General features: G+C 43.0%; 1 protein-coding gene across 2 annotated transcripts in view; it reads right to left on the reverse strand.

Moving 5' to 3' along the window:
- Positions 1 to 12,056, reverse strand: part of TIMM44 (translocase of inner mitochondrial membrane 44) — a 198,485-nt gene that overhangs the window by 108,210 nt on the left and 78,219 nt on the right. For both annotated transcript variants that reach the window (XM_083179337.1, XM_083179338.1), the window contains exon 4: positions 11,766 to 11,846. In XM_083179337.1, the coding sequence (XP_083035463.1) occupies positions 11,766 to 11,846 (81 nt within the window). The remainder of the gene's footprint in view (positions 1 to 11,765; positions 11,847 to 12,056) is intronic.

Raw genomic sequence — 12,056 nt, forward strand, 5'->3', positions numbered from 1 at the left:
TCCCTTTGGTACAGATAAGGATATTGATGATATTGCATCCCAAATGTCCTTTCTCTTTCATATGGACACCTCTTCAGTTGCAGATGAAATAATGGCTTTGCAAAATGATATTTTTATCAAAGCCCGGTCTTCTGAAGGAAATTTTTGGAAGCTTCTTGCTGAAGAAAAATACCCAAACATAAGAAAAAGTGCCATGTACATAACAGCACTTTTTGGCTCCACATATCTAAAATCCAAATGCAGATCAAGTCTAACTGATGACCACCTTGACGCCTGCTTACGATTAGGAACGAGTACCTACTGCCCTGAGTATTCAAAGCTTGCTGATGCCATGCAGTGCAAGTCATCTCATACCTAAATTTGCAAGATTTCTCCACATATTGACGCCGGTAGATCACCGGTAAGTAAGAGTACAAAAAGTAGATCCCAGGCTACAAAAGTCCGGCCACCCCTGGTCGACAGGATACACTTGTGTCAAAATGTAATCTTTTTGGTATGTCACATTAGCTCTATGTTCCAGATGGAAAAAACTGTAAAAGAAAAGAGCACCGTAACCACATTAAAACATAGAAGAGGCTTGGTTATGTTTTGGGGCTGATTGAATGTTCTAAGGGGATGTTCATTGAAGCCTATTGAATATCTATGTAAAGAGCTGAAGCATGCAGTCCGGAGAGGACATCCACCAAGGCTGAGACAGCTGGAACATTTTGGTAAAGAAAAGTTTCAATGAGATTCAGAATTGCTTTATAGCAGTGATTGCCTCTAAAAATTGTGCAAAAAATATTAGGGTCCCATTATTTTAGTTTTTTTATCATGCATATACTTGCAAAGTCTAAATTTTAATACATGAGGAAAAGGGGATTTTTGTAAGAACTTACCGTTCAAACCCCTTTCTCTGAGTCCATCCCGATGACACAGCTAACCTTGGGATGTAGGAGGGTCCGCAGGAGCCAAGGCACCTATGCTGAAAGCTTTCCTCTGGACGCAGGTTCTACCCTTCTACATCCCATCATGCTTCAGTTCAACTAGAAAAGCACACTAGGATACACAACTCAGTACAATGCCCGACATCTTATATGCACAATCATATAACCATAACATGACAAACATGAACGGTATGAATTACTGAGCGTAAGTGAGGGAGCGCTGTGTCACCGGGAAGGACTCAGAGAAAGGGGTTTGAACGGAAAGTTCTTACAAAAATCCCCTTTTCTCTTTCATCCATCCCAGTGACACAGCTAACCTTGGGACGTTCACGTGTCGGTCCTTTGGGAGGGTACGCTCAGACTGCCAGTTCTCAACACTGCCTGTCCAAATGAAGCGTCCTCCGACGCAAACTCATGAAACCTGTAAAATTTGGTATAGGTGTGAACAGAGGACCAAGTGGCAGCCCTGCACAACTGCTCCGCTGTAGCCCCATGGCGCACAGCCTAAGAGGAAGAAACTGACCTGGTGGTATCTGCATTAATTGAGCATTAATTGGTGGTATGTGCATTAATTAATTAATGCGAAGGAACAGGTCTACCTACCTTGGTGTAAGCAAAGGCAATTACTGACCTTAACCAACTTGGAAGCAGGCCATCCTCTCTTATGCACATCATACAAAACCAACAACAGATCTGTTTTGCGGATGTCCTTTACCCTTTCCACGTAAATTCGCAAGGCGCGAACTACATCCAATTTCCTTAATTTGTCCCTATTTTTTGCCCCTTCTGGAGGGGAAAATACCGGGAGCACAATCACCTGGTTTAAATTAAAGGAAGAAACCACTTTTGGCAAAAACTTAGGCACTGTTCGAAGCACAGCCCTATCTTCATGAAAAATTAAATGTGGAGATTTACAGAATAAAGCTCACAATACCGAAACACGTCTGGCCAAAGAAAATGGGCAACAAAAAAGGTCAATTTCCAAGAAACATATTTAAGATCAGCCGACCTTAACGGTTCAAAAGGAGGGTTCTGCAACACCGACAGAACCAACGATAAATCCCAAGGCGCCATCGGCTGCCTATATGGAGGCTTTAACCTGGTAACACCCTGCAAAAAAGTTTGAACCTCAGGTAAAAAAGCTATCCTTTTCTGGAAGAACAGAGCAGAAAGCTGCACCTTTAGAGACTGTAATCCCAAACCAGTTGAGAAACCATCCTGAAGGAAATCTAACAATCTGGAGGTGTGCACTTTCTGACACTCACACCACCTGATGTAAATTTTCCAGACTCGATGATAATTTGCAGCAGACACTGGCTTACGAGCTTTAAGCATAGTTTGGATAACTGCATCAGACAATCCTTTCTTCTTCAGTAAGGAGGTCACATAAGCCAGGCTGTCAAATTGATCTGAGCTAGGTCCAGGTGCAGAAATGGCCCTGGTCTTAGAAGGTCCTGATGAAGAGGAAGGGGCCAGGATTCCGTTGATAATCTCAGAATGTCCGAAACCACGACCTCTTGGGCCAGTCTGGTGCAATCAGAATGGCCTGCACTCGTTGAGACTTCACCCTTACTAGCACCCGCGGTATCATTAGGAACGGAGGAAAAATGTAGACCAGGTGAAAGTGCCATGGCAGTAAATTAAGAAGAGAAAAGGTGAATCAGTTAGACTGGGATGCACTCCTGTTCCACAATGAATTTAATAACGTAGTACCTATATATAGGTGTATATTTTATTCTCGTTTTTTTAAAATATAATTATGAAGTTTTAATATTATTTAATATCTTTAATATTTCTTTTTCTCTTTATATCTACATCTTGTTTTAATACTTTCGCTACTTACCTATAAGGTCTCACATTACTGTTACTTGTACTACACAACATTAACACAGAATGATGACCTGCTAGTGTATTAAAGTCTATATAAAAACTTCATAATTATATTTAAAAAAAACGAGAATAAAATATACACCTATATATAGGTACTACGTTATTAAATTCATTGTGGAACAGGAGTGCATCCCAGTCTAACTGATTCACCTTTTCTCTTCTTAATTTACTGTACAAATTTTTGAATCAGGGGATTAGCACCCTAACCTGCTGGGAAAGGTATTTGTATAAAATTCCCAGCTAGTAAAAGTACATTGTTTCCACCAAAAGAATATATCAGTTACAAGCATTTTATGGTGCGGGTCCCTCCACCTTCTCTCTTCTCGAAAGTGCCATGGCACCCACCACCCAAGCGGCTGGGTCCGTGGTCCTGGAACAAAATTTCGGAACCTGACAATTGTTCCTGGATGCCATTAGATCCACTTCCGGGAGCCCCCAAGCGACTCACAATCTCCTTGAATACCTCCGGATGTAATGACATTCCCCCTCCAGCAGGTCCTCTCTGCTGAGGAAATCCGCCTTTACATTCCAGATCCCCGGAATGAACACAGCAGAGAGAACAGGAATGTTGATTTCTGCCCAGCTGAAAATCCGCGAGACTTCCTGCAACGGCATCCTGCTGCGAGTCCCGCCCTGATGATTAAGGTAAGCCACTGCCGTGGAGCTGTCAGACTGCACTCTGTTCGGGAGGCCCTTCAGACAATCATCTGCCTGTTGGAGAGTCTTCCAAACCGCTCGAAGTTCGAGGAAGTCTGGATTCCTGTTTGGACCACAGGCCCTGCAACCGAAGGTGAAGGCCAACTGCCCCCCAACCCCTGAGACTGGCGTTGGTCGTTATTACCACCCAGTCCCAAGAGCAGAGTGACTGCCCCAGCTGCAACGTCTCTATGTCCGTCCACCAGACTAAGGAGTCCCTTGCCTCCTGAGAGAGAAGTAAATTGTTCTCGTTTCATGGTTTTCGCATTCCCTGACCAACAGGAAAGGATGTTCCATTGAAAGGTTCTGGAATGAAACCTGGCAAACTGAAGCGTCTTTAAAGTCGCCACCATTTTGCCGAGGAGCTTCACCCCTTGCCAAACTGTAGGCCTTGATGCTTGCAGTAACAGTAAAATCAGCTGACGGATGTCCCTTGCTTTGGGTCTGCACACACACCACCATCATCAGAATCTAAGGATATCAGAGGAGGTTTTGCAAACTTTTCCGTAAGAGAATTCATCTTACGGATCCCTTGTGCAGTGTCCTGTATGACCTGCAATCACATGGGGTCCCCTAGTGAAGGAGCAATGGATCCCATAGAAGTCTGAGAGGAGGAACTAGGGCCAGGAGACTTTATTAAGTTATCCTTCTGCCTATTAAGAGCCTTAGTCAAGGCATTCATAGACCTCCCTAACGCAGCAGCCCACACAGGTTCTTGTTGCTCAGATCTCTGGGCTTGCGCATCACTGGGCACAGTATCACAAGCAGGGCAAATGTCCCCTTGATCCATCTGTTCACATGTTAATCTTACCCCACAAAATCTGCAGTCCAATAACATGCCTACCCCCACCGCAGCATCATCATCACGAGTGTGTCATTTTAAACCCACGGTGCACGATGTCAGGCAAACCACAGAGCAACGTATACAGTGTGCTTATCTGTCTGCTTGCGGTCAGTGACCTCAGCGTCAGTGGGGATAGCGCTTTCCAAAATAAACTGCACCCTGTGTACTTTGAAGAAAAACAGCCAGGCTTCAGCTCTGTAGTATGGAGAGAAATGGCGCCAGCACACAGAGTAGGAAGAGACCAAGTCTCTGCTTCAGCGGGGTAGGAAACCAGAATTGGTGCCTTTCCCCCTTTAGCCGCTCCCACAAGTGTTTCTCCTCACCTCCAGTGCCTCCCCTTCACTATGGAATCACTTGCAGCTGCGCTGGACACCTGTAATAGACTTCACCTCCCTAGTGGGATTTCAGTCTATAAACCCTTCCAAGATGGCGCCCACCATTGCGGGACGTCCTTCCCCCACGATCCCCCTTAAGCAAGGAGCCGGTTCCGGATGCTCCCAGGGCCCAGGCAAACCTCAGCAAAGCAGAGGTTAAGCGCTGTGCAGTGGGTGCAGACAGCCCACCCCTGCACACAGTGCACTGACAGGACGTGCTTCTGTCAGCCTCTGCTGCGCTCTCAGTGTGCAGCATTTCTGTCAGAAGCAGCGCACTGGAGAAAAACCTGCACTAAAACACTAAGTCAGTGATTTTCAACCTTTTTACCTTGCGGCACACTAAACAAGATTTAAATATTGCCAAGGCACACCATGAGATCCCCACAGGGCAAAACACATTGGCCCCCACCGGAAAAAAACAAAACCTAATGGCCCCCATATAAAAACAATCACACTGGTCCCCACAGGTAACAAAAATAGAATACCTTGGCCCTTTACATGAAAAGAAGAGGCTGGTAAATAACAGTTGAACTGGTGGTGCCTATAAACTGATTTGGGCATCTCTAGATCTGGGGGCACACTTGAGAACAGCTCAAGGCACACTAGTGTGCCACGGCACAGTGGTTGAAAAACACTGCACTAAGTTAATAAAACAATAAAAACCTAGCTATACTAGTCAAAAATCCAAGAAAAAAAGACGGCTGCAGCCGATCAGCATAGCACCCACTCCTGTGGGCAGCTAATACGAACTGAAGCATGATGGGATGCAGGAGGGAGGAGCCTGCATCCAGAGAAAAGCTTTCATCATAGGTGCCTTGGCTCCTGCGGACCCTCCTACATCCCAAGGTTAGCTGTGTCACCGGGATGGACAGAGATGCCTTGACGTACGGCCTGGGGGCTTAGCCCTATATCTGCAGACAGAATTGCCCCTCCCTTTTGGCACCTGAGTGACACACCTCTGATTGAGCAGCTTAACAACAAAAGTGTTGTGCAGTTGAGAGGCATAGATGGGTCAGCATTAGGAGGGATTGCTGACACCTGAGTGCCATTGGAGAAGCCAGGGGTAGCTCCAGGTAAGCTGCCTCTCAGATGTTATATGCCATTATCATGTGGCCTTATACTGGGCTATTAAGCCCAGACATATATGTTACTGCTAGTGGGATGGGTTTGGGAGTGTGGTCCCCCTCATGTTGATATGGCTGGTCTGCTCCAGGTTAGCACACCCTAACACCTTATTAACACTTATTTTTTCCTATCACATTGTATATATTTTGTATTTTAATCACACCTTCACTTCCCTACATAGCACCTATGTGCTTCTTATTAACCCCTACTAATTTCCATTTGTGTGCTGCCCTGGAGTACTCAGCCTGTGTCGGCATGTTGGGGGCCCACACCCCAGACCCATACCCAGTATTAGGGACCCCCAGTGACATAGATGCCTTGACGTACGGCCTGAGGGCTTAGCCCTACTGTATATCTGCAGATATATGCAACCAAAATCTCTGTGTTATCTGATTATTATGTAGTTATGTTTCACTCAGTGTGCAATTGGGATACCAAATGTTTTTTCCTAGACAGAATTGCCCCTCCCTTTTGGCACCTGAGTGACACACCTCTGATTGAGCAGCTTACCAACAAAAGTGTTCACCGGGATGGACGAAAGGTTAAATTCATTTCTGCACAGTCAAGCAATTTCAGCGAAAAATTTGGATTCTTCTTTTGGAAGTGACATAAGTACCCCCATCCTGCCCTGAGTCAGCTGAACTCAATTCCTCAAGTCTAGGTCCTGCATTACCGCACCACTAGGGTGACCTATTTAACTCATCCAGGTATATTATCCATTGCACCTTCTGATGATCTGGTCTCTTTATTTTGACCACTAACTTCAAAATTTTTGGTCCACTGCTACTGTGCGTCAGCACATTTTGCGGTGTCCTGCTTCATGCAACCTGTGGCACTCCACCACAAGTATCCCTCTGTTCCTGTTAAACAGCACAAGTCCAAGTCTGCTCCTGTTGCAGAGCACTGTGTCGGTCTGTTGTTCCCCAGTGCACTACAATTCTCAGTCTGTTCCTGGTTAAACAGTTCATTATAAAGTCTGTCTTTTCCTGTACTAAAGTGCACTACAAGTAAATGGACTACTTCTGCTGAGCGATTATAACAAGCATTACTACTTTATACTACTGGACACTCTGACCTCTACTTGATCATACTTACAACTCCTTGTAAACAGACTGGTTTGACGTCTCCCCTATACGGTGTTAATGAAGAACTTGCTCAGGCCTCCTAGTTTCCTTCATACACCCTTCAGCTGTACACAAACACACACCTTGGCCGCTGTTACGAATCCAAACCAATCACAGATCCTAACAGTTTGCACTGACCCAATGGATTCATCAGGTGAGCAAACCAAGGTCTAGGTCAAATACAAGTAGCAGCAAGCCAGTAGAAGAATCAAGAGACCACAGAGAGGCAACAGTGTAAGTTTCTGTATACAATGCAGGGGGCTATGACAGATCAGGTCCTAATCCATTACCCTCGCAAGTGATAGCTGTACAGTCACACACCGTTGGACGCATACAGTTACCAACACCAGAGAAATCCAATGGGAATCCCCAAAAATGCAGAGGATTCCTTAATAAGTTTGAAATTCAATATAAATTTTGACCTAGGAATCTTCCTTCTGCCAAAACCAGTGGCTTATATCATTTTATTGTTATCTGGTCAAGCATTAGCACAAGCATCACCTTTGTGAGAAAGCTCTGATGAAATACTGAGCAATGTCTCTAGAGTATCTTTTATTAGCCAGGTTGGACAACTTCTGCTGCAGCCAATATACTACCTCAGGCAAGGATCTCGCAGGTTCTATATCCTGTTTTCATGGCTTAATTGGAATGAACATTTTGCATGTCAATTTCCTTGATTATATTCAGATATGTTTGCCTATTATTAGGCAAGGAAGTAACTTTGGTATCTGCGAATTAACAGTTTATATGGAAAACTTGAAAAGTGTATTTTTGCTGTCCCCCTGTACCCTTCTTATGCGATATATCCAGTACGGGCCTTAAAATGGATCCAGAGGAGATTCAAGCCATCATAAATTAGCCCCTGCTAACAACTCTTCTTGCAATTCAGAGGTTCTTAGGATATGACAATTATTACAGGAGATTTATACAGTGTTTCTCCATTATTACTTTTCCCATATTACTTATTAAAATGAGGGATAATGCTTCCAAATGGTCAAAGGAACCAAGAACTGCTTTCCTTCGCCTAAAGCTGGGGTTCCCAAACTTTTTAAATCGCGGCACCCCGAAACACCAGAAATTTTCCCATGGCACCCCTAGGCTAAAGGTTTATCATTAAGAAAGTCACAAACAAATATTATATATAATATATAAGTTACTTAAATTGTGTTTATATCTTATCCTTAGGATCAGTTATGTGGGAATGGACAGGATTCACTACTGTCTGTCCCCAATTTAACTATTATATTAGACATAAATATTTAGAATTAGCCCTGGACCACCAATCCAAGGCACCCCTGCAAGTACCCCAAGGCACACCAGGGAGCCACGGCACACAGTTTGGGAAACACTGGCCTAAAGGAAACACTCATTTTTGCAAAAGAAGTATGCCAACTGAATTCTTCAAGTAATTTGTTTTTGTCTGCTGTGGATGTCAGGGCCATACCTTCACAGAGATCTGATTATAGGCAACTTTAACCATGTGGGTACTCCCATAAATTTCTTCCAGCTGAATTTAATTATACCATTGGAGAGAAACCACCATTAGCCATGAAACTGGCCTCAGGATAATGGAGAAATCTTCTCAAGGGGGCTCAATTTCCCTGATCATAAAAACTGGGCCTTGTTTGAATCCAAGACATGCTCCTGCCGTGCCTTGTTTTTTGTTCCTGTGTTCAATTTTCTTGTGATACTTCATCCAGGTTCACGTAGCCACGTTGCTGATTTTTTTACATTACTTTGTCATGTACCTCCACTCTTGTGAAGGATACCACCTATTGGAAAATCATTTGTAGATAAACCCCTTTGCAAGACACTTACACATTGGGTGCACACATCCCAGTTTGTTGGCCATTCTGGGATTCAAAAAACGGAAAAATTCATCCAGCAAAGTTACTGGTAGCACTCGTCGCTCCATGAGGTAAAAGATTTTATTGTTTCCCAACACAAATGTGCTCAAAATAAACCTTTCCATCCATCACTTGCTGCTCAAATTATTCCTCTGTTGTCTGGTCTATATTTGTCCTGGAATCATTTGTCTATGGATTTCATTACTAAAATTGTTCCAGTTTCATAATGTAATCTAAAGGGCAAATGAAAGAGGGTGGAAAAAAATATTTTCACAAAAATACTTCTAAAAACCATTCCTGCACTGGAAAGTCAGAAATCCTCACAAGATTAGCAGAGAAAAAACCTCAGAAAAAAATAAAGCCATACAAGGTGGCAAGTTAGCCTTAGAAGTAGCATGTTTAGCAGAATCCTATGTGTTAAAAGTGAGTTAGTGTTACAAAAAAATAAAAATAAGATATTGATGCTTTTGGGAAGGACTCCTCACCCCTATTAAACTTGCATGGACTTACATTTTAGACTCACACCCCATTACATACTGCTAGATTTGGAACAAACCAGCATTATACTTACAGCACGATGATCCAAGTCCATAGCTTCATAATAACCCAAACACTATTATATCCCTCCCTCCAGGTTTCAATACGTCCCATTTTCACAGCGCACTACAAGTCTCAGACATTTCCGATGTAACGGCTGCTCTTGTTACAGTACGCTACATATCCAAGCCTGTTTACTGCTGCTGACCTCTGCCAGACAGAGTCTATAGGATTTTACTGCATTATAGAGGAGTTTCCATTTACATTTTAAGGTTAATGCTTTTCTCAGTGTCTCCCCAGTGTGCAGTGGCGTAACTATACATTTTGCACTCCCCAGTTTCTCGTGCACCCCAAGCAAGCTCATCTATGGCACTTTGGTAAAACATAGTCGTTTGTAGGCATTTATATATATTACGCTGAACAATGTCAAATCCGGCACTCACATATATCCACATGTACTAGTTACGGTGCCCTCCTGTGATGCTTCAGGTCACTGTAGACAGAGGGAATGTAGAAAACGGCACTCTTCTCTACTGCACGTAAAATTTCTCTATTTAGTGTGGCATATCCAACACGTGTTTCAGGCACGCAGGCCCATAGACGGAGATAACAGTACAAATTAACCACTAGAAATACCTTATAACCTCACCGACAATTAGACACAACACCCCACTCATCTGTGACATACCCCAGTGTCACTCATCTCCAGCATGTTTGCCAAGCCGAGCATCGCATCCCCCTAGTGGACATCAATAAAGGGGGCATGAGTATGTGCTGTGCAAGAAAACTTATTGCACAGCACATACTGTATATACTGGCATTAGGGGCTCCCGGCCCTGCTCTTCTAGTAGCCTCCTTTCAAGTCCAGCTCCTTCTACAGTGTGCGATGACATCACATGCAGCACTCATATCGCGGAGGGAGGCCATCGCTGCATTTCTGTTGAGCTGTTCTTTACAGCACTACATTTCACTCCTGGCCATTTACTGGAATACGGTCGATTGGTCAACATATTAGGTAGACATGCATTGGGACAACCATAGAAGGTCAGCATGGCTTAGGTCGACACAAAATAGGTTGACATGGCTAAGATCTACAGGGTTGGAAGGTCGATACAATCATATATATTAAATATATTCTATTTTCGAGTTAGGACACGTTGCAAAAAAGTAAAAAAAGTTACGTTGGCAATCATCTAGCAGTATATTATTAAAAAAAAACCACAATTACTTCAATACTTAGGGGTGTTTTCAATTCCTGTCAATATCTGACAGGGGAAGTAGCGGCGGGCACCTACTCAATGCTGTGGTTTATGACAGCATTGAAGAGGCAACTCGACAGAATAGACCCAACTTTAAAACCAGTCGCGTCTGTTTTGTCGATAAGCCACAGTTGTTTTCGCCGTTTGACAGGCAGAACTTTGAATTCAATCTGCCGATAAACTGGCGAGGGGACCGAAAATGTGGTAGGGTTCCGACAAAATCCGGGATTGAATACCACCCTTAGCTGCAGTTAATGAATATAGACCGAGCAAAATACATCAAGGGGTAAAATAGCAAGAAAAATTAATTTCCGTAAATCTGACTACTAAACGCATGGTGGGTTATACGTGGAACATACCTACATTTGTTGACAAATGATCATCATTTACCACTAAGTAAACTTTTTGGTGCATATATCGAACAAATACGGTAAACACTGAATAAATTCTAAGGTATTTTATTTACTTAATTAAGATATAAATAATTATTGTACAAAGATATTCTTTCAATACATTTGGCATTTGATCATTATAATTATCATAACAGAAATATTTTTCTAAATAGTTTATGAATACACAGTTCTCATTGCAAAAGTATGTACAGCACATTTTATAAATTATATTTATAATTAATTTATTGAATAGTTCATGCTAGGAGAATACACTTAGTTTGTACCATTAATGGCACAAAATGCAGCAAGGGGTTAATTGTTAGAACTTTATTACAGGTAGAGTATCCCTTATCCGAAATGCTCGGGGGGACCACGAGAATTTTGGATAATGGATATTTCGTTTTTTTTTTTCAATTCTGACCTAGTCTCCTGATGGTCCCACGATGTCCACAGTGGCCCCCTAGCATCCACGGAGGCCTTCAGAATCCTCTTCAGCAGTCCCAGGAGTGCATTGCGCGAGTTCGCTGGTGACGTCACAGGCGCACTCGCGCAATGCACTCCTGGGAACGCTGAAGAAGATCCTGAAGGCCGCTGTGGACATCGGGGGACTTGGTAAGTATGAAATAAAGGGGCAGTGGGGGGGGGGGAATATTTCGGATAAGAGATCTACAGATACGAGAGACTCAACCTGTAATAGTATCAAGTGGCTCCATCATAAAAAATAAACAGAATAAAACCAGCTTAATATTACCTCTTTCACAGTTTCCGATATTTCTCCAAATTTCTTTTTGAATACTTCTGATGTCTTCATAGTTTCAGATTCTATGGTTTTCTGCAATTAAAAAAAAAAGAGAAAAATAAACAAAAGAGAAAAAAGGAAAAAAAAAAATCTAGATGAGAATTACACAAAGCCAGCTCTGTAAATTCACTGTCAGGCAGAGGTGGAATATATTCCGCTAGTTTGCTGATTTACATCAGCTCGCCTGATGGCATATATTCCGCTTGTTTGATATTCAAAGTATTCAGCCTGACAGCACCTCGC

The sequence above is a fragment of the Crinia signifera genome, chromosome 1 (assembly GCF_055691185.1).
Source record: "Crinia signifera chromosome 1, ASM5569118v1, whole genome shotgun sequence".
Taxonomy (NCBI): Eukaryota; Metazoa; Chordata; class Amphibia; order Anura; family Myobatrachidae; genus Crinia; species Crinia signifera.